The 27,189-nt window shown below is 44.5% G+C and overlaps 1 protein-coding gene across 3 annotated transcripts in view; it reads right to left on the bottom strand.

The window, feature by feature from the left end:
• Nucleotides 1-27,189, bottom strand: part of LOC144500311 (F-box/WD repeat-containing protein 1A-like) — a 207,141-nt gene that overhangs the window by 153,789 nt on the left and 26,163 nt on the right. For all 3 annotated transcript variants that reach the window (XM_078223003.1, XM_078223005.1, XM_078223004.1), the window contains exon 2: nucleotides 18,660-18,767. In XM_078223003.1, the coding sequence (XP_078079129.1) occupies nucleotides 18,660-18,767 (108 nt within the window). The remainder of the gene's footprint in view (nucleotides 1-18,659; nucleotides 18,768-27,189) is intronic.

The raw sequence follows: 27,189 nt of genomic DNA, 5'->3' as shown, positions 1-27,189 counted from the left end.
TTTTCTTAAATGTTAAAAGTGACCCCACATTTACCACTTTATCCGGCAGCTCATTCCACACTCCCACCACTCTCTGCGTGAAGAAGCCCCCCCTAATATTCCCTTTAAACTTTTCTCCTTTCACCCTTAACCCATGCCCTCTGGTTTTTTTCTCCCCTAGCCTCAGCGGAAAAAGCCTGCTTGCATTCACTCTATCTATACCCATCAAAATCTTATACACCTCTATCAAATCTCCCCTCAGTATGAATAAATGGATCTTTTTCTGAATGGCAGGCAGTGACTAATGGAGTCCCTCAGGAATCAGTGCTCGAACCCCAGCTATTCACTATATTTATATATATATATATATGAATGACTTAGATGAGTGAACTAAATGCAATATCCTCCAAATTTGAAGATGACAAAGTTGTGTAGGAGAGTGAGCTGTGAGGGGGATGTAGAAATGCTTCAGTGTGATTTGGATAAACTGAGTGAGTGGGCAAATGCATGGCAGATCCAGTATAATGTGGATAAATGTGAGGTTATCCACTTTGGTAACAAAAACAGGAAGGCAGATTATTATCTGAATGGAGAGAGGCGAATGTGCAATGAAACTGGGATGTCCTCGTACACCAGTTGCCGAAGGGAAGCATGCAGGTGCAGCACGTGGTAAAGCAGGCAAATGGCCTTCATAGCGAGAGGATTCAAATACAGGAGCAGGAATATCTTGCTGCAATGGTACAGGGCCTTGGTGAGGCCACACCTGGAATACTATGTGCAGTTTTGATCTCCGTGTCAGAGGAGGAAGGATGTTCTCACTTTAGAGGGAATACAGCGAAGGTTTACCAGACTGATTCCTGGGATGGCGAGACTGATGCATGAGGAGAGATTGAGTTGATTAAGATTATACTTGCTGGAGTTTAGGAGATTGTGGGGAGGGGGGATCTCATAGAAACCTATAAAATTCTAACAGGACTAGACAAGGAAAAATGTTCCCAATGGTGGGGTGTCCAGAACCAAGGCTCACAGTCTAAGGATAAGGGGTAAACCTTTTAGCACTGAGATGAGGAGAAATTTCTTCACCCAGAGAGTGGTAAATCAGTGGGATTCACTATCACCGAAAGCAGTTGAGGCCAAAACATTGTGATTTCAAGAAGTTAGATATAGCTCTTGGGGCTAAAGGAATCAAGGGATATGCCGGGGGCGCGGTGGGGGGGGGGGGGGGGGAGGGGGGGGGGTGGGGGGGGGAAGAGAGAGAGAGAGAGAGAGTTGGATGATGAGCCATGAACATAATGAATGGCAGAGCAGGCTCGAAGGGCCAAACATCTGACTCCTGCTCCTATTTTCTACATTTATATGTCTGTGGAAGCTTGCTATAAACAAAATTGGCTGCGACATTTCCCACATGATAAAGGTACATTTTAAAAGTACGCATTTGGTTTTAAAGCACTTGGGGATGCCTTGAGGTCATGTAAAGCTCTACAGAAGTACAAATTATTTCTAAGTTATGTTCCTCTCTCATTCCCACTGCCTAACCCCCCCTTTTCCCCCCCCAACCCTCACACAATCCATTTGCCCCCTAACACCTCTTAATTAACAATGTAAAGTGCCTTTTAATGTCTTTCCCCATGTGAGGAATGCTGTAAAAACAGGGATAAACACTCTTATAGACACTGTTGAGGTGGCTGACCTGGTGAAGTGCTTTTCTGCATCATTCAAACTGCTTACACCAAAAGCAGAAGTCTTTTAGGATGGGCAGTCCAGTGTTAACTGTTGATATTAGAAGGGACTTGCTGCATAGGTTGGTGGTTGTTTCGTGTTGCTATTGACCGGGTGTCTCATCTCACTTCATTTTCAATTCTGCTTCCCATTTCCTTTGGGTCTCGGAGTGCAGGCAGGAAAGTAATGGCCAGCTCTCAGGCCACCACTCATGATGCTATCAATATTAACGTCGTGGAAGGTGAGAGCAACTCAATGACTTCATTTCCCTTCCTGCCTTTTGTTTTTAGTTTCTCATCACCCTCACACCATAAATATTTGTATTTTCCCCTTTCGCCACCATCATTAAAGCCCATCCAAAATTCTGCTGCCTACATCCAAACTCGTAAAAGATGTCAGTCACCCATCACCCGCATTCACTAACTTTCCCTGGGTCACACCTCTCTGTTCACTATCCTACAGTGGATCACCCATCGCCCAGTGTTCACTAACCTACTCTGGATCACCCATCGCCCAGTGTTCACTAACCTACAGTGGATCACCCATCATCCCTGTGTTCACTAATCTGCACTGGATCACCCATCACCCCGTGTTCACTAACCTACACTGGATCACCCATCGCCCCGTGTTCACTAACCTACAGTGGATCACCCATCACCCCTGTGTTCATTAACCTACACTGGATCACACATCGCCCCGTGTTTACTAACCTTCACTGGATCACCCATCACCCCTGTGTTCACTAACCTACAGTGGATCACCCATCACCCCTGTGTTCACTAACCTACACTGGATCACCCATCACCCCTGTGTCCACTAACCTACAGTGGATCACCGATCACCCCTGTGTTCACTAACCTACACTGGATCACCCAGCACCCCTGTGTTCACGAACCTACACTGGATCACGCATCGCCCAGTGTTCACTAACCTACACTGGATCACCCATCGCCCAGTGTTCACTAACCTTTGACAAGGTGCCTCACGGGAGACTGCTGAGTAAAATAAGGGCCCATGGTATTCGAGGCAAGGTACTAACATGGATTGACGATTGGCTGTCAGACAGAAGGCAGAGAGTTGGGATAAAAGGTTCTTTCTCAGAATGGCAACCGGTGACAAGTGGTGTCCCGCAGGGTTCAGTGTTGGGGCCACAGCTGTTCTCTTTATATATTAACGATCTAGATGACGGGACTGGGAGCATTCTGGCCAAGTTTGCCGATGATACAAAGATAGGTGGAGGGGCAGGTAGTATTGAGGAGGTGGGGAGGCTGCAGAAAGATTTAGACAGTTTAGGAGAGTGGTCCAAGAAGTGGCTGATGAAATTCAACGTGGGCAAGTGCGAGGTCGTACACTTTGGAAAAAAGAATAGAGGCATGGACTATTTTCTAAACGGTGACAAAATTCATAATGCTAAAGTGCAAAGGGACTTGGGAGTCCTAGTCCAGGATTCTCTAAAGGTAAACTTGCAGGTTGAGTCCGTAATTAAGAAAGCAAATGTAATGTTGTCATTTATCTCAAGAGGCTTGGAATACAAAAGCAGGGATGTACTTCTGAGGCTTTATAAAGCACTGGTTAGGCCCCATTTGGAGTACTGTGAGCAATTTTGGGCCCCACACCTCAGGAAGGACATACTGGCACTGGAGCGGGTCCAGCGGAGATTCACACGGATGATCCCAGGAATGGTAGGCCTGACATACGATGAACGTCTGAGGATCGTGGGATTATATTCATTGGAGTTTAGGAGGTTGAGGGGAGATCTGATAGAAACTTACAAGATAATGAACGGCTTAGATAGGATGGACGTAGGGAAGTTGTTTCCATTAACAGGGGAGACTAGGACGCGGGGGCACAGCCTTAGAATAAAAGGGAGTCACTTTAGAACAGAGATGAGGAGAAATTTCTTCAGCCAGAGAGTGGTGGGTCTGTGGAATTCATTGCCACAGAGGGCTGTGGAGGCCGAGACGTTGAGCGTCTTCAAGACAGAAATTGATAAATTCTTGATTTCTCGAGGAATTAAGGGCTATGGGGAGAGAGCGGGTAAATGGAGTTGAAATCAACCATGATTGAATGGTGGAGTGGACTCGATGGGCCGAATGGCCTTACTTCCGCTCCTATGTCTTATGGTCTTATGGTCTTAACCTACACTGGGTCCTGTTCTGGCAATGTCTCATTTTTAAATCCTCACCATTGTTTTCAGTTCTTTGATGGCCTCATCCTTCCCTGCCTCTTTGACTTCCATGATGTGGAGATGCCGGCGTTGGACTGGGGTAAACACAGTAAAAAGTTTAACAACACCAGGTTAAAGTCCAACAGGCTTATTTGGTAGTAAAAGCCACAAGCCTTAAGCTCCTTCTTCAGGTGAGTGGGAATTCTGTTCACGAACAGGGCATATAAAGACACAAACTCAATTTACAGAATAATGGTTGGAATGCGAATACTTGCAGATAAATCAAGTCTTAAAGGTACAATGTGAGTGGAGAGAGCGTTATGACAGGTTAAAGAGATGTGTATTGTCTCCAGACAGGACAGCCAGTGAGACTCTGCAAGTCCAGGCAAGCTGTGGGGATTACAGATAGTGTGACATGAATCCAATATCCCAGTTGAGGCCGTCCTCATGTGTGCGAAACTTGGCTATCAGTTTCTGCTCAGCGACGCTGCAACAACGGATGAATGAACACCGCTTGACAATCACCAGGCAAGACTGTTCTCTTCCTGTTGGGGAGCACTTCAGCGGTCACGGGCATTCGGCCTCTGATCTTCGGGTAAGCGTTCTCCAAGGCGGCCTTCACGACACACGACGGCACAGAGTCGCTGAGCAGAAACTGATAGCCAAGTTCCGCACACATGAGGACGGCCTCAACCGGGATATTGGGTTCATGTCACACTATCTGTAATCCCCACAGCTTGCCTAGACTTGCAGGGTCTCACTGTCTGTCCTGTCTGGAGACAATACACATCTCTTTAACCTGTCTTAATGCTCTCTCCACTCACATTGTTTGTATCTTAAAGACTTGATTAGTTGTAAGTATTCGCATTCCAACCATTATTCTGTAAATTGAGTTTGTGTCTTTATATGCCCCGTTTGTGAACAGAATTCCCACTCACCTGAAGGAGCTTAAGGCTCCAAAAGCTTGTGGCTTTTGCCACCAATAAACCTGTTGGACTTTAACCTGGTGTTGTTAAACTTCTTACTGTCTTTGACTTCCTCCATTGCTCTCTCCTCCTTTAGGATGTTTCTTAAAACTGAACACTTTGACAAAGCCTTTTGGGCACCTGCCCTAATGTTTCTTTATGGGGTCAAATTTATGTTTGATAATTGCTTCTATGAAGCATCTTGGGGCCTTTGTGTTTACAGGAGCTTTTCAAATGCTGTTTAAGTTGTTATTAGGGCAGTGGGTTTCCACGCAGCACCATCCTTCGCTGGCACAGCCGAGCTTGGGAGCCTAGCAATGGGGGGGTGGGTAAACAGATCGCTGTGTTCTGTCGGAGCTCTGATTGTATAGCACTGTCAATTTTGGTACAGTATTCTTTGGAGCAGTAGTCTACCTGTATGGAATAATGCGAGGTGTTTAAAATCAAAGGATGCGATAAGGTCGACAGGGAGAGATTATTGCCTCTGGTGGGGGAGTCCAGTACAAGAAGGAACCATCTTAAAGCTAGAGTGAAACCATTCAGGAGTGGAATCAGGGAGCATTCTTTTCCGGGAGCGGAAAACTGGAACACTTCTCCCAAAAGGATTTTGAGGTTGGGGATCAAGTGGATCTGTTAACTCAAAAATTGATATTTTTTTTGTTGGTTAGGGTATAATGGGAACACAGTGGGAAAGTGGAGTTGATCTGAAAGCTCAGGGGTGTCATTAAGGAATGATGAAGCAAGGTTGAGGACCTATATGACCTGCTCCCATTCCTATTTCTCATCTTCTTAGGAAATATGGAGATGAGATACAGATCAGCCTTGATTGAAGTAATTGATAGAACAGGTTGGATGGGCTGAATGTCCTATTCCAGTTCCTATATAACAGCTGGAAGGGCTGACTGGCCTCCTCTTTGTCGAATCGTTGATGGGAAAATTACCAAATGTTTGCTCGGCAGACTGCCAACCTGATATCACTCCTGCCTCACACTGCATATTATGAGAGCTCTCCCCCCGATTTTCTCTCTCTCATTCTTCCAAGTGCTTTTATGCACCAAGAACATTCTGCAGTCCGTGTGGTACAATCACCGCAAAGCGTGGCACGCAGCTTGCCAAGATAAATCTTCAGCTCTGTCAATCACCTGCGAAAAATTTTTTTGCGAAGAGAGCATGTTCCGAGACATCAGCGAGTGACACAAGAGCACTTTCTCATGTCCTATTACCGATCCGTCAACACTGTAATTCTCCTCTTATTGTGACAGACTGAGTAGCCCGGCGAGGAAATGCCATCAGGGAATATCAAATGCTGCAGAGATATTCTCTGTGATAGAGGTCAAGGCTCTGGTTGGGGAGGGGGAGGGTGGAATCACCGATGCAGAAACCTGACCTTGTGTTTTTTTCCTTCGATGGAATCATTTACGGGCCACTTTGCACATGTTCCCTCGGTTCCAAGCTGAGAGATACAATTACAGTCTAGATTGAGCTTTTGGGCAGGGATCCAATTTATGTTTCCATCTCAAAGACAAAAAAAAAGTCTTTCGAAGCCTGAGGCTGCTATTCGAGCCGAGAGAGCCTGACATTTTTACCACCATGATCCACCATGCCTGTCAGGTGGAATGAGTCTTTTGTCTTGGCTTGCCACTCAAAAGCATTGTCTTTACAGCCTCTTAAGCAACACGGGGCTCATCAAGCCAGGATATGGATGTCTCTAACCAGCTTCCGTCGAGGGCTGCTTCTGAAACATTGCCCTTTACAGGTCTTGAGTGCAGTTGGTCCCATTCTGTCAGCCAGTGCTGAGAAATAAGGAGTGCCAAATACTACACATCTCAAAAGCACCAGCTTTCCCCCTTGCAACCTTATAGTGCTTTATTTCTTTCACTAGTTTAAGCATGCAGCAGGGGCTAAGAGAAAGAAAAAAAGGGCTTTCTAATGTGATGTGAATAATAAATACCAAGTATTCTCCACTCTCCTACATACACTCACTACCCGCTCCTGTGCCATGTTAACTATCAAATGTGATGGAAACAATCTGCAGATCTATATCCCACCATTCTGGGCACAGTCACTGCATCGATAGAATCATAGGATGGTTATGGCACAGAAGGGGGCCAATCAGCCCATTGTGTCTGTGCTGGCCCTCCGAAGTAACAATTCAGCTCATGCATTCCCCTGCCTTTTCCTCATAGACCTGCAAATTTCTCCTTTTCAGATAGCGATCCAATTGCCTTTCAGTTATATGTAATATTTCAGTAATAAATAAGTCTTTCAGTAATATGTCAGTGATTCATTAATTACTGATGATAAACATCCCATGAACTCTGATAAATGTTTATAAGAACCAACTTTTACAGATAAAATACATAGTGGGCGGGATTCTCCGATCTTGTCCACGGTTGCCCCACTGCCAGTGAGAATGGAGAATTTGGGGCTCCATTTAGTGCAGAGACACCAGAGAATCCAAGCCGCGGACGAGGTCAGAAGCTTTTGGTGAGAGTATTTGAAAATTAGACTTGAACAAATTATTCATCGCAAAATACAAGTAATAAAGTTTGAAAGGAATCGTATGGTTCAGTGGGTTAGACACTAATCTTTCACGTCTCAGACCTGGGTTCAAATACCTGGATAGGATAGAAGTTTTGCTGTGTCTCTGGCTATATGTTTTTTGTGCAGGGTAAATTTGGTTAGTCTCCGTGCAGCTCATGAGCATGGGCACAGTTCAAAACTGACAGCCTTCACTGTCACTCAAAGCAGCACAAGGATGATTGCAGTAAGGAGTGGGCTAGTGAGGTGGGAGCTGAGGCACATTCCTGAGACACTGTAGAAGGAGCTTTGTAGAAGAGCCTTGACCTCTATCACAGAGAATATCTCTGCAGCATTTGATATTCCCTGATGGCATTTCCTCGCCGAGCTACTCAGTCTGTCATAATAAGAGGAGAATTAGCGCCCAGGACAGAACTGCTTCATTCCCCCACCCCATAAACATTCAATCCCTCCATCACTGACGAACAGTTGTAGCTGTGTGTACCATCTACAAGACGCACTGCAGGAACTCACCAAGGTTCTTGAGGCAGCATCTTCCAAACCCAAGACCACAACCATCTCGAAGGACAAGAGCCGCTGGAAACACCACCACCTGGAGGTTCCCCTTCAAGTCACTCATTATCTTGACTTAGAAATATATCGCCATTCCTCACTGTCACTGAGTTAAAATCCTGGAATTCCCTCCCTAACAGCAGTGTGTGTGTACCTACACCACAGGGACTGCAGCAGTTCACAAAGGCAGCTCAGCATCACCTTCTCAAGGGCAACTAGGGATGGGCAATAAATGCTGTTCTAGCCAGCGCCGTCCAAATCCTGTACACTGCATTTTAAAAAAAGACGCTTCTAATGCCTGGATTGGTAAAGCCCAAAGCCATACAGCCAAGGATGGCCACAGCTTCATTCAACTGATTTTAGCAACACATGGAAGGGAGAGGGAGCCAGGAGTCCTGCTTTTGCTACAACAGGACATTGCATACGAACATATATAAACTGGTATAGACCAAGTAGTGTCCTAGACACAAACATCGTCAGCTGCATCATCAATGACCTCCTTCCCATCAGAAGGTCAGAAGTGGGAAATTTTGCAGATAACTTCAGTGTTCAGCATCATTCGCAACTCCTCAGATGCTGAAGCAGTCCATGTCCAAATGCAGCAAGAACTGGACAATATCCAGGCTTGGGCTGATAAGTGGCAACTAACATTCACACCACACAAGTGCTAGGCAATGGTCATCTCCAACCAGAGATCTAACCATTGACATTCAATAGCAATACCATCACTGAATTCCCCACTATCAACATCCTTGGACTTATTACTGACCAGAAACTGAACTGGATTAGCCATATAAATACTGTGGTTACCAGAGCAGGTCAAAGGCTAGGGATTTTGGGGTGAGGAACTCACCTCCTGACCTCCCAAAGGCTGTCAACTATCTACAAGGCATAAGTCAGGAGTGTGATGGAATACTCCACACTTGTCTTGATGAGTGCTGCTCCATCAACACTCAAGAAGCTTGACACCATCCAGGACAAAGCAACCCACTTGATTGGCACCCCTTCCACATTCACTCCCTCCACCACCGACGAACAATGGCAGCTGTACCATCTACAAGATGCACTGCAAGATCTTAGGCTGTGCCTTCCAAACCAATGTCACTACCATCTAGAAGGACAAGAGCAGTCGATGCCTGGGAACTTCATCAACTGGAGGTTCCCTCCCCTCCAAGTCACTCACCATTCTGACTTGGAAATATATCACCGTTCCTTCACTGGTGCTGGGTCAAAATCCTGGAACACCCTCCCTAACAGCACTGTGGCAGTACCAACACCTCAGGGACTGCAGTAGTTCAAGAATGCAACTCACCACCCCTTTCTGAAGGGCAACTAGGGATGGGCAATAAATGCTGGCCTCGCCAGCGATGCCCACATCCCATAAAATGAATCTTTTAAAAAGTCAGTTTGTGTGTGCAATCCTCCAAAGTCCAATAGTGCGCCATCACTCGTTGGCATTTTGGTAGTTGGCACCCAAATACCCAGCAAGGCTCAGTAGCTTTGCAAAAGGTTGGGGGGCAAGGTTGGGATGGGAAAGTCATTTTACGACAGTCATTTGATGCCAGTTGACACAGGACATCACAGGCTACTGGGTTATGCTGGAGAGAAAAACAATTCTATCATTCATCATTCTCTATACATGACAAACAGCATTATAACAGCTGTATCTTGATAAGTGTGTGACTAGTGTACCACGAAATTTAAAGCTTAGATCGGGCTTGTGCATTACAGAAGCAAGTTGGAAATGTAATTGTGGAGTAGAATGATGCGCATTAATTTGATGGAAGCAGTACATTCTACACAGACCCTTTTGAACCTGCACAAACACACTGCTTCACCAGATTGGGCAAAGGGCTATGCAATCCTTCTCCGAGGCATTCCTGATCTCTGCACTGGGGAATCATTTGCTTTTGAAAACCATTAAAGAGATGATTCTACACAGCTCTCTCCTGAAAGTGCCAGCACAAGAATAGAGGCATGAACAGAATTCAATTCATCTTTACATCTCGCTCCAAATGTCAGATATTTACAATCCGGCTAACATTTTACTCAAGGCTATTTTTAACAAACTAACTCCAACCAAAGGGACAGAATAGTGAAGCAATGTTCCCATCCCCCCACAATTTAAATACACACAACCAGCTATAATAGCAGAAAAGCAACATTTATATGGCTTCTTTAGAAAAGCTCGAACCAGGAATAACTAGTATTAACCTCCCCCAGCCCTACAACACGAGATCTCCATGTTCCTCCAGCATTCCCGATTTCCTTTGCTTCATCGTTGGCAGCAGTGACTTAGTGCCAAGCTCCAGAATTCCCTACCCAAACTTCTCCACTGGTCTCTTCCTTTAAGATTCTGCACAAAACCAACCTCTTTGACCAAGCTTTTGACCATCAGTCCTAACATCTCCTTGTGCTTGTATCAAATATAGTCTGATTATACTCCTGTGAAGCACCTTGGGACATTTAACATCATTAGGGGATATAGAAATGCATGTTATTGCTTGCTTGTTGTTGTGTGTAATGAAGAGGGGGATGCAGTTCAGTTAGGGAGAAGTTACGATATTACAATTAATCATAGTGCCGCTTGAAAAGACTTGCTCCCAACCGCGAGCTAAGTAAGTGTTCAGAGGACTTAGCAGGTTGGAGGAGCCCACCAACATTCTTTCATCGTTCTTCGAATGTGTGCTGTCTCCTCGGCAAGGCCCCAGAGTAGAGCCAGCCCACAGACAGATGGCTAAGTGAGAGATTGACAAAAGGTATAGCAGCTCATGTGGTTCTTATCACATTGGCCTCGGAGTGCACAGACTATTAAATGGAATTGAAAAAAGCAGTGTAACTTACAGCATTGTATCAGCACAAGGACAGGAGGCTGTTCAAGGAGAAAGCCTCCGAACATTTCAGGGTAACGGGGATGGACAATAAATGCTGATCTTGCCAGCATCGCCCATGTCCTAGGAACAATTGTATGTGCTGAGATCTTGCATTTGGCAGGATACGAGCTGCTGCCATTTGAAATCCAGCACTCGACTGTCAAATTCTATTAATTCGTCTCTTGTTTATCCCCAGCTAATTTTTGCGAGATGGCTAACTTTTATTTCTTGCATCTTTCAAAATAATTTGTAACCTTGGTTGAAATGTTCCTGTTCAGTTTGTTTGTGGCCTCCTCTCCGCCAGACGGGTAGCTGCCTCTATGGGGGGGTTGCGACAATTAACAGGCCAGCAACGCTCATTGCAATCTTTTTGTTCTAGTGATACTTCGTCTTCCTCTAAAATTTGCAAAGTCCTTGCAGTTCCATATATGCAATCTTCCTCTTTCCTGTAGCCTCACTGTTTTGAAATGGTGTAGGTGGCAAAGGAACAGACAGAAAGAAAAAGAGTGAAAAAAGCAAAGAAATTAGAATTGCTTGAGCATGAGAAAACAGAGAAAGGAAAAAGGAATTTGTATTAATGTAGCTGTTTATGATGTTATCAGTTGTTCTAAATGTCTAATGTCCTTTAGGGATGGCAATCTGCCGTCCTTATCCGGTCTGGCCTACATGTGACTCCAGAGCCACAGCAATGTTGTTGACTCTCAACTGCCCTCCAAAGGCAACTAGGGATGGGCAATAAATACTGGCCAGCCAGCGACGCCCATGTCCCACAAATAAAAAAAATAAATTGCTTCACAGCCAATGAAGCATTATTGAAGTGCAGAATCCATTACAGACTGAAGATCCACTGTACCATCACCAATCCCAGCCATTCTTTTCAAGGATCTGAAAATTCTCTTTCCTTTGCCAGGTTAAACACCTCAGCTTTTATTCCTCCAAACACTACAACTCGAGTTACCACATCTTTCAACCTCAGTGATGTATCTTGCATCGTGGGCCTTAAGGCTTCACCCAGGTTTCACCCAGGTTTCACAATTTAGCTCCTCGATTTTTCAATTCCTGAGACAGCAGCATCTCCTGGTCCCGTGGCATTTGGGCAGGGAAAAGACCAGGCAGGTGACGAGGATTAACAGTCCTGGGTTGCAATACAGATTTCCTGACGGTAGTTGGTCTGTCAAGGAGAGCTGCAAGGCATCACCCCTCACTGTCACAAAGACATGTGAACCTTGTCATAAATGAACTAGGAGGCAAATCATTGTGGGCGTGCTCCAAACATCTTGCAGCAGAATGTTACAGAATGGCACTCTGGAAGGATTTACTTGCACTATATGCCAAGGGGCATTGTCCGTTACTGTGAAAGAGATAGAAAATAGTTCCCAAATAGACTTGGAGACCAGGAAAAATGTCTTTAAAAGTAAATAATAGTTTTAAAAAGTAAAGGATTTGTAAAAAATAAAACTTTTTTTTTTTTACATTCAATATGAACAGTGGCAAAAAGCTCCATGACTCCGAGCTTCTGATTGGCCAATATAGGTACAACATGGATTATAGTAACCAAAATTACATTGCTTAGTAAGATATGCAATACGATATCTAATACAGTGAACATTTGGTTGTGAGTGAGAACATGGATCAATTTAATTTGTATTGCTTGCTCCTCCATCGTTCTTCCTGTTCCTGTTCCAAGGCTGCTGACCTTGCTTCACCCAAGGAACTCCTGGTCGAGCAGGAGCCTAGACTAGTGTTCATGCTAGGGCACAGTATAACAATCTGGAGCAATCAGGAACCATGGCAAAACTTTGCATCTATTCAGCCCAGAAGCACCAGGTCCAACGTAATGCGTCACTATTAGCAGCGTCTAGGAATTAAAGCTGGTGTTGTAACTGAGCACCACAACCTGTGTTGCATAGGAGCACGGTGGCACAGTGGTTAGCACTGCTGCCTCACAGCACCGGGGACTCGGGTTCAATTCCGGTCTTGGGTAACGGTCTGTGTGGAGTTGGCATGTTTGCATCGTGTCTGTGTGGGTTCCCTCTGGGTGCTCCAGTCATGCGCACACACACACACACACAGTCGAAAGATGTGCAGGTTAGCTGGATTGGCCATGCTAAATTACCTTTTAGTGTCCAAAGACGTGTAGGTTAGGTGGATTTGCCGTCGTAAATACACAGAGTTATGGAGGGCTGGGTAAAATGCTCTTTCAGAGTGTCAGTGTAGACTCAATGGGCCAAATGGCCACCTCCCGCACTGTAGAGATTCTATGCTTCTTTTCTAATTAGAAATTAATCTAAGGCAATGGTAAAAATTGAGCGATATCAGCATTGGTCTCATTATACACTGTGGCTGATATTCAGTTTCATTGCAGAAAATGCAATCTTATATATGGCATTCAGCAGAAAGGACAGTCGATCCGACACCATTTGAGACAAATTTGTATCCCCAAACCTCTCATTCATAAAATCACACAACACAGGAGGAGACCTGTTTCTGCTTTTTGAAAGAACTATCCAATTAATCCCACTCCTCTGCCCTTTCTCCGCAGCCCACTAAGTTTTTCCTTTTCAATTATTTATCCAATTGCTTTCTGAAAGTTACTACTGAATATGCTTCCATCACCTTTCCAATTGTAGTTCATTCCAGATTATAACTGATTGGGTAACAATGCTTTTCCTCATCTTCCCTAGCTCTTCCACCAATTATTTTACATCTGTCCCCTCTGGCTATCCATCCTTCTACCAACAGTTTCTCCATATCTGCTCTATTAAAACTCCTCACAATTTTAAATACCTCCATTAAATCTACTCTTAAACTGCTCGACTCTAGGGAGAACAACTCCAACCTCTTTAGTTTTTCCATAAACTGAAGTCCCGGTCTCTCGGTAACTACATTGCTTTAAAATTATATTGACTTTTAATTCAACTAATTTAGTTTGTATTGCCTCTCCTCAATTTTCCTTCAAAATAGACTTCATATTTCCCTTTGTTAAAAATTATCTGCAAATGAGTCTGTCTACTTTACCTGTCTACATTCTCCTGAAGTTTCTGCTATTGGCCTGTTTATTACATTCCTGAGTTCTGCGTTATCCACAAACTTTGATTATATATTAATCATCTGGATATTACATAGACAGGGCATAATTTCAAGAGCATCACTGCTGGTGTAACTGAGTAGCACCACTACACACTTTCTTCCAGTCTGCCTCCCAGCCAATTTCATACTCTCACAACCACTGAGAGAGAGTGTGAGAGTATGTGTGTTTAGCATGTGTGTGCGTGTTAGTGAGTGTAAGTGTGCAAATGTGTGTGAGTGCATTGCCATGGCCTTCAAATTTGCTAACAAGCCTTTTGAAAGTCCACGAACAAAATATTAACCGCACTACCCTCGTTACTTCAGAACTCAACCAATTGTCAGACGTGAGGTCCTTTTAACAAATCCGTGCTGGCTATCATTTATAAACATAAAATGGAAACATAAAATAAAGGTTGGAGGGGAGCTGCCTTGGTCAGCTCTCATGCACATTCAAGCAGCCAGCTTGGGAGCAGCACTCAATAGCACTGAGCCCTGGTAGCAGGTTGCTCCAGTTGCCCTCACAGTCAGGCCACGGTGTAGGGTACAAGGACACCTAGAGGAGGAAAAGAAAATACATTAAAATGAAAGAACAAAAACGAAAATAAAAACTCACAACTATGGCCAGTAAACTCCAAGTCAATGATTGCAACTTTAAAAGTTGGTCAATGATGCAGATGTTAGAAATCTGAAAACAAGCACACAAAATGCTGGAAATGCAAAACCCGTGAAGATCAGAAACGCAGATGGACAGACTTGCTTTTTTACTGGCTTGCTGCGTTTTTGGTCTCTTCTGTTTTTGTTTCAGGAGGAACGAGGTGATCTCTGGGAGAATAAGCCTTGCATTTATACAACGTGGTCTCTCTCCAAAATGCTTCAAAGTACTTTCTGGTGCAGTAAGGGTTATGTAGTCGAAAGCAACAGCCGATTTGTGCACAGAAAGATTGCATATTCAGGAATAAGATAAATTAGCAGCTCCCATTATATTTTAGTGGTGTTAAAACATGGGTTCTAACAGAGAGTCAGCCCAGATTATGTCTCAGCTCCAGCAAGACCTTCAACCAAAAACCTTCCAAGTCAGAGGTGAGAGGTCACCAAATTGAGCCAAGCTGCCAGCTAAAACACGGAAGTGCTCAGGGTGTTTACCATCAAGCAGAAATAAGACTTTTCAATACAAACAAAAGTGTTTCTGTGTCAGCAGTTAATTCAATGTCAGGCTGTCTCCTTTGAGGGAGGCAGGTTCAAACTGGAAGGATGGTGTACGACAGCGGGACATGACACCCACCTCCCTACACCCAGAGTTATGTCTCACACAAAACCCTTTCCCAAGTTGAAATCAAGATTGGGATTGCTGCCCTCACTGTTCAGGCTGCGGTCTATACAAAGGTCCTGAGCTGTACATACATCTACCATGGGGCTCACAGCAATGAATGCTTCCACTGATTCCCTTCCAATTCCTGGATGGGAATGGGAAAGAGTTTCCCGTTCAGATGAACAGCTTTTCAAAGAAAGAGCACCGGTAGGAGAAAAAAGGAAAATCACTGCCCACTTTACATATCGTTCTTCTTTTGAGAATTCAACCGTTCTGTTCTTTTCTAAAAGCTAATGGAGCTGCTGTTTTCATCCTGCTCTGTATTCATTATGGATTAAATAAATCCTTTTCTTTTCTCATCAGTTATGAATTACTCACTTGGTTGCTGTTTTTCTCTTTGCAACAGCCTGATTCAAGCTTTGAACCTGTAAATGTGAGAAAAACCTCTACATTCCGATATTGCCTGTACCATACACGGATCCCCAAATCAATCAGTAACTGGGCTCTTCATATCGTGAAAGCTCTGCCATTAAAATAATAAAACCAGGCATTGGGATCATTTTCTAAAAGGACAGAACTGAGGAACAGGGAAATTATGCTTTGTTCATGGGATGTGGACATCACTGGCTCGGTCAGCATTTGTTGCCCTTCCCTAACTGCCCTCAAGAAGGCAGTCCCGAAGTTGCCTCCTTGAACCGCTGCAGTCCATGTGGTGTAAGTACACCCACAGTGCTGTTAGGAAGGAAGTTGTAGGATTTTGACTGAGTGACGGTGAAGGAACAGCGATATATTTCCAAATCATTTTCTGTAAATAGCTTGGAAGGGAACTTGCAGCTGGTGATGTTCCCATGCTCCTCCTGTCCTTGTCTTTCTAGGTGGTAGAGGTTGTGCGTTTGAAAGAAGCCTTGGTGAGTATATCTTACACTGCTGCCATTATATGTCACTGGTGGAGGGTTTGATGGGGTCAGAGAGATAGTTCCATTTGCCTGGAAAAACCAAAACTAGGGATTGTAAATGTAAGATTTCTTTTTTTTCCCATTTATGGAATGTGGACATTGCTGGTCGGGCCAGCATTTTTGCACATCCTTAATTGCCCTTGAAAAAGTGATGGTGAGCTGCCTCCTCGAACTGTAGTCCACGTGGTGTAGGCACACCCACAGTGCTTTAGGGAGAGTGTTCTAGGATTTTGACCCAGAGACAGTAAAGGAACAGTGATATATTTCCAAGTCAGACTAGTGCGTGGATTGGAGGGGAACTTGCAGGCTGGTGTTCCCATGTGTCTGCTGTCCTTGTCCTTCTAGATGGTAGCAGTCGTGAGTTTGGAAGGTGCTGCCAAAGGAACTTTGATGAGATAGTCACTAATAAATCCAATAGGGAATTTAAGGGAACCTCCTTTACTCAGACTGGTGAGAACGTGGAACTCACTACGACAGGGAGTACTTGATGACAGTAGCATGGTGCATTTAAGTGAAAGCTAGCCAAGTACATGAGGAAGGAAAGAGCAGTTGATTATGCCAATTGAATCAGACAAAGTTAAATGGAAGGAGGCTCCTATGGAACATAAATGGAATAGCATAGACCACTCAATCCAAATGGCCTTATTCTGCCCTATACATTCTACTTAATTCGAAGTTATATTTGACAGACCTCTTCGTGCTGTTTTCTAAGTACTATGCGTCACTCTCCGTTGTTACACCTCTGTCAGCAAGATCATGCCTGCGGTGTTGCTGGACCAGACTGTTTACAGAGAGGCTACGAGTCTTAACCTGCAGCACCCATTCCAGTCATTTACTTCCACTGGTTGTTGTGATCTGACTGCTGGCAGCTGGCTGGTTTATGCTGCGGAGTGCAGCAGATAAGGATGAACTGTGCACCTTGTAGTTAGCTGTGTTCCAGTATTGTGGCAGCATCTCTTTACACACAGCAGCCAGCTCTTCACCACAAAAGGGATTCCACTGCATGACATGCAAATTGCAATTAGGCAGGGGAAAAAACACATCAAAGCACCATCGGAATGCTGACATTGCAATCAAAGGTAACATCTTCAAAATAAATCAATGATCCGCGGGGAGAGCATCCTTCCAGAACAGCAGCAGCTAAATGCTCCCTGGGCTGATTGAAACTGAAGTGGCACTAACACTTTTATGGCCAAAACTCCAGTAATCCCTTCTTTTTGTCTGAGTGATTTCACAATGTCATGGGTTAACGAAAGAACGAGGTCTCAACCAAGATTCTACTCATCACATCATCAACAGGAGCATGCACTCGGGCAGGGGTTTGGGGGGGGGGTTGTTCAGGCAGGTTACCATAAACGTTGCATTTTGAAAAAAGCAGGATTAACTTTTACATCATTTTAATAAGAACCCATTACGCATCAGGATTTTAAGTGTTTGCGGTTAGCAATTTACTTTTCAAACATAAAGGCTACTGGGTATTGCAATCCGTTTAATGCAGCAATGCCAATTGCGCATTATAACACAGCAGTGAACTTGTACATTGAGGAGCTCCCAAGTGGAAGAGACTATCTGAATGAAGGATGCTGTCTCTGTACATTTTGTCAGTCAGGTTAGCAATCAGGAGCAATACTTTTGAGTGGCAAAGCAGGGCACGGGTACAAACCCTGGCCAGACTGATGGGATGAATCTCTCCTGTCACAGATTGCAAGGGCCTTGTGGGAAGAGTTTAGGCAGTCTTAATCCCATTCACAGAGCCTTCAGGTCCATAGCTCAAAACCAGGGAAGTGGATATTGAGAAGGAAACGTTTACAGGGCTATGGGGAAAGAGCAAGGGAGTGGGACCAATTACACAGCCCATTCAAACAGCCGGCCCACTTACAAAGGGCCAAATGGCCTTTTGCCATGCTGTGTAAATGTCTAATACATCTCACTGTGCGCTAACCAGACACACAGTCTGGTTGACGGCTGGCGAGAGAATTGACAGAAGTACCATACTCAATTTAGAAAACAAAGAACTTGCATTCATATAGAGCATCTTACATTCCCAAGATCTCAAAGTTCTCTACAGCTGACAATCGCTTTTGAAAAAAGAACAAAACACTGCGGATGCTGGAAATCTGAAATAAAAACAGAAAATGGTGGATAAACTCGGCAGATCTGGCAGCATCTGTTCTGTAGAACAGTTCTGTAGAAGGGTCATTTAGATCCACATACACTACCAGACCTGCTGATTTTATCAAGCTTTTTCTGTTTTTAAAACACTTTTGAAGTGTTGTTTTGAAAACAAATATAACTGATAATTTTATAAAGTGATTAAATTCACAAAAAGTCTATTCTCAACAGGAGAATGGAAGATCAATGGAAAAATGACATTGATAAACACCAATATCATCATATCTCAAGCAGACGGGTCTTGGGGTAAGAGACATGAAACACAGCCAGGGTCAGATACTTCCTGCAAACCGAATACATGACAGATAAGGAGCAGACATGCCAGGCATAAGTGTGCGCAAGAGAGAGCGAGTGTACCTGGAAGGTGGCAAAAGTGCCAGTTCCCGAGGACTGAAGGCATTTCAGGGAGGGCATGCTGTCCGCCAGGCTGGAGCAGCCGATCCACAGAGACCTGGGCACTGAACACTGTGAAAGAGAGGAGCACAATGAGATGGGCAGTGGGTATAAGTACAACACACAGACCAGATGAGCACAGAATGAAACAGCCTGAGCTCCACCCTCGACAGAATCAAAATCCCAGTCCTTCCCAAATCACTAAGTCAGTCAGATACCAAACTCCCAGCAACTGTATCCAACACATCAGGAATGTTACAGACCAAACTCTCAGTCAAAAGCATCAGCGATTTTCCCTTGTGCAGATTAGGATTCCAGCTGGAAAGCCAAAAAAACGATCATGCACCTTTCACTAAGTAAATTTTGACGATAAGTACAATAGATACTAGCAGTGCACAGTTTGCCCACTGCAGAGTGCCTATTATGTAGTATCTCAAAGTTAATGCATCTTTTAAAGAAAGCAGGGAACTAAATCTTTTCACAGATAGATTCCTAGTGATGCATGACGTAGAGCTTTAAATAGCAACTGTAAGTAGCACATAGCTACTGCTGCCATTAGGACTTCAGTAAAAAATGTAGTAGCACTTGTGAGCTTTATATACTATGCCCTACTGAACGGTGATAAATACCCTGGCATGTTGGCATGGTGCTTAGCACTGCTGCCTCATGGCACCAGGGTCCCGGGTTCGATTTCCGGCTTGGATCACTGTCTGTGTGGAGTCTGCACGTTCTCCTCATGTCAGCGTGGGTTTCCTCCGGGTGCTCCGGTTTCCTCCCACACTCCAAAGATGTGCAGGTTAGGTTGATTGGCTATGCTAAATTAACCCTAGTGTCAGGGGGATTAGCAGGGTAAATATGTGGGCTTATGGGAGTAGGGTGTGGGTGGGATTGTGTTCGGTGCAGACTCGATGGGCCAAATGGCCTCCTTCTGCACTGTAGGATTCTATGAAATGATCTATAACCACTTGTTCAATTGGGTTCTGCTCGGAGAGCGCCTTGATCTGTATAATTTAGTGGATTGGGGTGAGCGAGGTGGGTTTACAAACCTCTCTCACTGGTACTTGAAGCAACTTGGAAGGCTTTCATACACAAGCACATCAACCTTCAGGCTTACTGTCTTTTCCTGGGATGCTGTATGGGATTTCTTGCTGCATTAGTTCACAGGCGGCCGGTGGGACGTGGGCAGACCTGGAAATCGGGGCCTCCCTCTCTTACTTATTCACCCGCAAAAAGCAGCAAGGGATTGTTATTGGGAACAAGAATAATCTAAGCAGACATACAAAGAGGATTCACTAATAGCAGAGCTTTATTTCAAATGCATGAAAACAGTCCAACCCACAGCTCTTGCTCAGCGGAAATACCAGGCACAAACTGGCAAAGACACAGAAAAGCATATTTCAACAGCTCGGTGTTGGGAGAAAATGCAAGTTCAGACCCATGTCCCATCCCCATGTGGGGAATCACAAATCCAGAACCCACCACTGTATGGGGCAATCACAGACACAGACCCACATCCCATCACCATGTTAGGAATTACAGAGCCACATCCCATCACCATGTGGGAAAACTGCTGGTGGAGGCCTGTGTCCCATTACTTTGGGCTGCATCCTGTTGCTGCATTGATGACTGGCCCCTGAAATTAATATTGATTGAGACTGGAGGCTTAGAGAAAAAAAAACTAGCTGTGACACATATTTCCCAGTAGATTAAAAAGTTGACATTGCAAAGGGCTGTAAAACCACAGCTGCAGTTGATATGAAAAAGTTGAATAGAAATCTTAATGAATTTTCAGCATTTCTGACAAATGTACAATTAAGGTAGCTATATCACTGAGAAACTTGACGCCAGAGCGTCAAATAGTCATTTGGTGTTTCCTCCTTCTGGTATCTGGATGTCTTTTGCTGTCAGCTCATCACTGACAGTCATTCTTCAGTGTGAAGGATCTGCAGTGTTTTTTTCCAGTTAATAATTCTGTAATTTTAACTACTCGTCCCAACTTCCAGACTCCATTCACACATCTATGCAGACAGCTGTCTTGAGTCACAGAGCCACCAGACATGGGAGACTAACCTGCAGTAAAAACCAACCATCACCAACGTAATAGAATTTCAACATGTACCTTGTATGCACAGACAGGTGTTTGTAGGGATGAAGGTTTGCAGTAATAACAGGCAAAGGAAGCTTTCTGCTCATGCAAAACCCCACACAGGGATGTGTTGATGCTCGAATGCATTCATCGGTCCAGTGGAGCAGTGGCAGTTCTCACACTGGCTGGTGTGCTGCCAAGTGAGCTGGTCACAGACGAGCAGAGCAGTGTTAGTTTAGAGCTCTGCGATATACCGAAGGGTTTCTCAGGAGCAGGAGACACATGTGCGTCAGATGTGTAGACAGCTGTCTGCAGTGAGGAGTGGAACAGTTTCTGGTTTAAACTCAGACAAGGGACCAACTATGACAGAATTAGTGAGTAGCGCAGGAATGCTGTGATGTTACTGGACTTGTAATCCAGAGAACAGGAGTTCAAATCCCACCATGGTAGTTTGATAATTTGAATTTACTTTAAAAATGGTTTTCTTGCCAATGTCCTGATGAGTGCAAGACAAAAAGCTTTGACAAAAAAAGTCACTTTTTTCAACAATACTCTAGTTTAAAAATGTGGAAATAAAAATCTGGTCTCAGTAAAAGTGACTGAGAAGCTACTGGATTGTCATGAAAAACCAACTGATTTACTAATGTCCTTTAGGGAAGAAAGCCTGGTATCCTCGCTCCAGAAGGAGCAGCGCTCCGAAAGCTAGTGGCATTTGCTACCAAATAAACCTGTTGGACTTTAACCTGGTGTTGTTAGACTCCTTACTGTGTTTACCCCAGTCCAACGCCGGCATCTCCACATCATCCTCACTCCATCCAGGCATGTGTGAGATTCCAGGCCTACACTAATATGGCTGATCCCTCACTGCCTTCTGAGGTGGTCCAACAAGCCACCGAGCTTGTTATAACAGAGATGGGGAATAAAAGGCAACCTTACCAGTGATGTCCACACACTGATTGAATTTAAATAAATCTCAAAGTTCAGAAGAGCAGGAAATTTTCATGCAAATCCATTTGAACCATGAAAAAGGTGTAAAATTATAGATTTTGCCATTTCAAACAAGGACAGTGTCTGCAGGGATAGGGTTCTGAACTGTGTAACACTGGAATTATGTATCGGCAGATATTGGTCTGTGTCTGCTCATCACACAGCATTAAAGTGCATAATAAGTCCATTGAAAAAGCCTTTCATAATCACAGGATTTCTCAAAGCACTATAAAGCCAAATAAATATTTTTGATATTTATTCACAGTTGTAATGCAGGAATTTAGAGTCACAGAGGTTTACAGCATGGAAACAGGTCCTTCGGCCCAACTTGCCCATGACGCCCTTTTTTAAAAAAAACCCTAAGCTAATCCCAATTGCCCATGTTTGACCCATATCCCTCTATATCCATCTTATCCATGTAACTGCCTAAAAGCTTTTTAAAAGACAAAATTGTACCCGCCTCTACTACTACCTCTGGCAGCTTGTTCCAGACACTCGCCACCCTTTGTGTGAAAAAACTGCCCCTTGGACCCTTTTGAATCTCCCCCCTCTCACCTTAAACCTATGCCCTCTAGTTTTAGACTCCTCTACCTTTGGGAAAAGATATTGACTATCTAGCTGATCTATGCTCCTCATTATTTTACAGACCTCTATAAGATCACCCCTAAACCTCCTACGCTCCAGAGAAAAAAGTCCCAGTCTATCCAGCCTCTTCTTATAACTCAAACCATTAAGTCCCAATAGCATACTATTAAATCTTTTCTTTCTAGTTTAATAATATCAATTTGCAATAATAATTTGCACACAGCAAGATCCCACAAGCTGCAATGCAGTAATGGAGAGGTAATCTGTTTTGGTAACGGTGACTGAGGGGAAAATATTATGCAGGAGAACTCTCCTGCTCTTCTTCACAAGAGTGCCAGAGAATCTTTTATATTTATCTAAAAAGGCAGATGGAGCCTCATTTTAAAACCTCCAGCACCCGTTCTGTACTGCATTGGAGTGCCAACCCAGTTTAAATACTCAATTCTGCTGGGGGTCTTGAAGACACAATATTCTGACTCAGAGCTGAGTGCTCCTTCAACTGAGAACTGCAGTCAGAGGCCAGGCCCCAAGCCCAAGGAACTCTGTCTGGTTTGGGTTTAGATTTCTTACCCACTGTCAATCCTATTTTAATTTTGCCGGCCTCGCAGTTTGAAAAACTTACCTCACTGATGGGTAAATCCTCACACTGCTATCTGTATCAGAAGCTCAAGTAGTTTGGGAATTATGGAAACCGGGATCTAATGTGCGACCTGTCTTATGTTGAAACTTTATCATCTGTGTTTCTGTGATCACAAAAATCTTGGAAGCGCTGGCACCAAACCACCCAAAGTGCCAGCAGCAAATCAATGCAATACTTGGTCTCAAGCGTCTTTTGTAGGATGTTGATCGCTGAAACAAAGAGTAGGAATTAATGGGTGCTTTTCAGATTGGCAGGTAGTAACTAGTGGGGTGCCACAGGGATCGGAGCTGGGACTCCAGCTATTCACAATATATATTAATGATTTGGATGAGGGAACAAAATGTAACATCTCAAAGTTTGCGGATGATACCAAGTTGGGTGGGAGGATGAAGTGTGATGAGGATGCAGAGATCCTTCAGAATGATCTGGACAGGTTGGGTGAGTGGGCTAATCAATGGCAGATGCAGTATAATTTGGATAAGTGTGAGGTTATTCACTTTTGAAGCAAAAACAAGGCGGCAGATTACTACCTGAATGGGTGTAAGTTGGGAGAGGGGAGTGTGCAGCGGGACCTGGGTGTCCTTGTGCACCAGTCACTGAAGGTAAGCATGCAGGTGCAGCAGGCAGTAAAGGCGGCAAATGGCATGTTGGCCTTCATTGCGAGAGGTTTCGAGTACAGGAGCAGGGATGTGTTATTGCAATTATACAGGGCCTTGGTGAGGCCACACCTGGAGTATTGTGTGCAGTTTTGGTCTCCTTTTCTGAGGAAGGATGTTCTTGCTTTCGAGGGAGTGCAGCGAAGGTTTACCAGGCTGATTCCGGGGATGGCGGGACTGATGTATGAGGGGAGATTGACTAAGCAAGGATTGTTTTTGCTGGAGTTCAGACGAATGAGGGGGGAGTCTCATCGAGACTTATAAAATTCTAACAGGAATAGACAGGATAGATGCAGGAAGGATATTTCCAATGGTGGGGGAGTCCAGAACCAGGTGTCACAGTCTGAGGACTGGTAGACCATTTAGGACGGAGGTGAGGAGACATTTCTTCACCCAAAGGGTGGTGAACCTGTGGAATTCATTACCACAGGAAGTAGTTGATGCCAAAACATTGAACATATTTAAGAGGCAGCTGGATATAGCACTCGAGGTGAATGAGATCAAAGGTTATGGGGAGAAAGCAGGATTAGGGTATTGAGTTGGATGATCAGCCATGATCGTAATGAATGGTGGAGCAGGCTCGAAGGCCCAAATGGCCTTCTCCTGCTCCTATCTTCTATGTTTCTATGAATATCAAGGAACGATGCATCAAGTAAAAATTGACCAGGGTTCTCCTATTAGAGCGAGACCTGGCGTCGTTTTGGGGTGTGGAAAGTGTGAAAATCTGAGTTTTCCAATCATGCTAACTCATTAGAATATAGCAAGATCAATTTAAGAATAGTGCAGCTGGAATTCAAATACTACACACAGCATCAAGAATATTCATCACTGCCCTGTATCACTTCTATAACAGTAAGAAGTCTCACAACACCAGGTTAAAGTCCAACAGGTTTATTTGGTAGCAATGGTATTTGCTACCAAATAAACCTGTTGGACTTTAACCTGGTGTTGTGAGACTTCTTACTGTGTTCACCCCAGTCCAACGCCAGCATCTCCACATCATCACTTCTATAAAACATATACACTACCTTTGCTTTCACAAGCAGGTAAAGAGCTAATACAGCCCAGGTATTCTGATTGTAATGACAGCACTGTCAGTGTTCACCATCAATTTTTTTAACATTCTATCAGAGGATGTGGGTGTCACTGGCTAGGCCAGCATTTACTGCCCATCCCTAATTTCCCTACAGACGGTGATGGCGAGCCACCTTCTTGAACAGCTGTAGTCCATGTGGTGTAGGTACACTTAGTGATTTCCAGGATTTGACTCAGCGACAGCAAAGCAATGGTAATATAGTTCCAAGTCAGGATGGTGAGTGGCTTGGAGGGGAAATTGCAGATGGCGGTGTTCCCATGTGTCGGCTGCCTTTGTCTTTCGAGGTGGGTAATTTGGAAGGTGCCGTCCAAGGAGCCTTGGTGAGTTTCTGCAGTTCACCTTGTAGATAGAACACATGGCTGCCAATGTGCATAGATGGTGCAGGCAGTGAATGGTGAAGGTGATGGATGGGGTACCAATCAAGCGGGTCGGCTTTGTCCTAGATTGTGAAAAGCTTCGAGTGTTGTTGGAGCTGCACTCAACCTTGAAAGTGGAGAGTATTCCGCCACACTTCTGATTAGTACCTTTGCAACTGTACACAAGATTTCGGGAATCTGGAGGCAAGTTACTCGCCACAAAATTATTAGCCTCTGACCAGCTCTTGTAGCCACAGTATTTATTTGGCTGGTCCAGTTCAGTTTCTGGTCAATTGTAACTTCCAGGGTGTTGATAGTGGGGAATCCAGGAAAGGTAATGCCACTGAACGAAAAGGGGCAGATGGCTGGATTCTCTCTTGTTGGAGATGGTCATTGCCTGGCACTTGAATGATACGAATGTTACTTACCAATTATCAGCCCAAGCCTGAATGTTGCTCATGGATTGCTTCAGTATCTGAGGAGTTGCAAGTGGTGATGAACATTGCGCAACCATTGGTGAATATTCCCACTTCTGACTTTATGATGGAAGGAAGATCATTGATGAAAAAGTTGAAGATGGCTAGGGCACTACCCTGAGGAACTGCTGCACCTAACCAGCACATCTTTCGCACTGTGGGAGGAAACTGGAGCATTCAGAGGAAACCCACGCAGGCAGTGACCCAAGCCGGGAATCGAACCTGGATCCCTGATGCTGTGAGGCAGCAGTGCTAACCACTGTGTCACCGTACTGCCCATACTAATGCACTGGGTTCCCCCATCACTTGTGGATAATTGGGGAGCTTGCTCCTTGTTGTTTAATTGACCACCACCATTCACGCCTGGATTTACCAGAGCTTAGATCTGATCTGTTGGTTGTGGTATCGCTTAGTTCTGTCTACTGCATGCTGCTTGAATAGTCCTATAGCTTTACCAGGTTGATACCACATTTTCAGGTATGCCTTTCACTGCTCTGCATGCCCATCTTGCACTCTTCATTGAATCAGCGTTGATTCCCTGGCCTGACGGTAATGGTAAAGTGGAGGATATGCCAGGCCATGACGTTACAGATTGTGGCTATATACAATGCTGCTGCTGATACCCCCTCAGCACCTCATGGATTCTGAGTTTGGAGTTGCTTAATCTGTTTGAAATCTGTTCCATTTAGCACAGTGGAGGGTATTCTCAGTGTGTAGATGGGACTGTGTCTCTACATGGACTGTGCAGTGCTCACTCCTACCAAACCATCATGGACAGATGTATCAGTTCAGGTGAGCTGGTGAGGACGAGGTCAAGTAGGTTTTTCCCTCTTGCTGGTTCCTCACCACCTACTGCAGATCTACTCTAGACCCTACCCACTCTAACCACTATGCCCACTGGGACTTGGCAAGCTCAATCAGTAGTGGTATTACCAAACCACTGTGGGTGGCAGGCTTCATTGTCCAGCATTGAAATCCTCTATCCAGAGTAAATTCTGTGCTCTTGCCACATACAGTGCTTCTTTCAATTGGTGTTTAACATGGAGGAGTACGGATTCATCAACTGTGGAGGGGCAGAAAGCCAGCAAAAAGTCTCCATTCCATGTTTGACCTGATGCCATGAGACTTTATGATGTCTAGAGTTAATGTTGAAGACTTCCAGGGCAACTCCCTCCCGACTGCATGCCACTGTGCCGCCGCCATCTTTGGTGGGTCCTCTCCTGTGGTGGGACAAGACATGATGTGGAGATGCCGGCGTTGGACTGGGGTAAACACAGTAAGAAGTTTAACAACACCAGGTTAAAGTCCAACAGGTTTATTTGGTAGCAAAAGCCACAAGCTTTCGGAGCGTTAAGCTCCTTCTTCAGGTGAATGGGGATTCTGTTCACAAACAGGGCATATAAAGACACAAACTTAATTTACAGAATGGTTGGAATGCGAATACTTACAGCTAATCAAGTCTTTAAGATACAAACAATTTGAGTGGAGAGAGCATTAAGACAGGTTAAAGCGATGTGTATTGTCTCCAGACAAGACAGCCCAGTGAGACTCTGCAAGTCCAGGCAAGCTGTGGGGATTACAGATAGTGTGACATGAACCCAATATCCCAGTT

This window comes from Mustelus asterias, chromosome 11, assembly GCF_964213995.1.
Source record: "Mustelus asterias chromosome 11, sMusAst1.hap1.1, whole genome shotgun sequence".
Lineage (NCBI taxonomy): Eukaryota > Metazoa > Chordata > Chondrichthyes > Carcharhiniformes > Triakidae > Mustelus > Mustelus asterias.
This window is presented reverse-complemented; position numbering and strand designations above follow the sequence as displayed.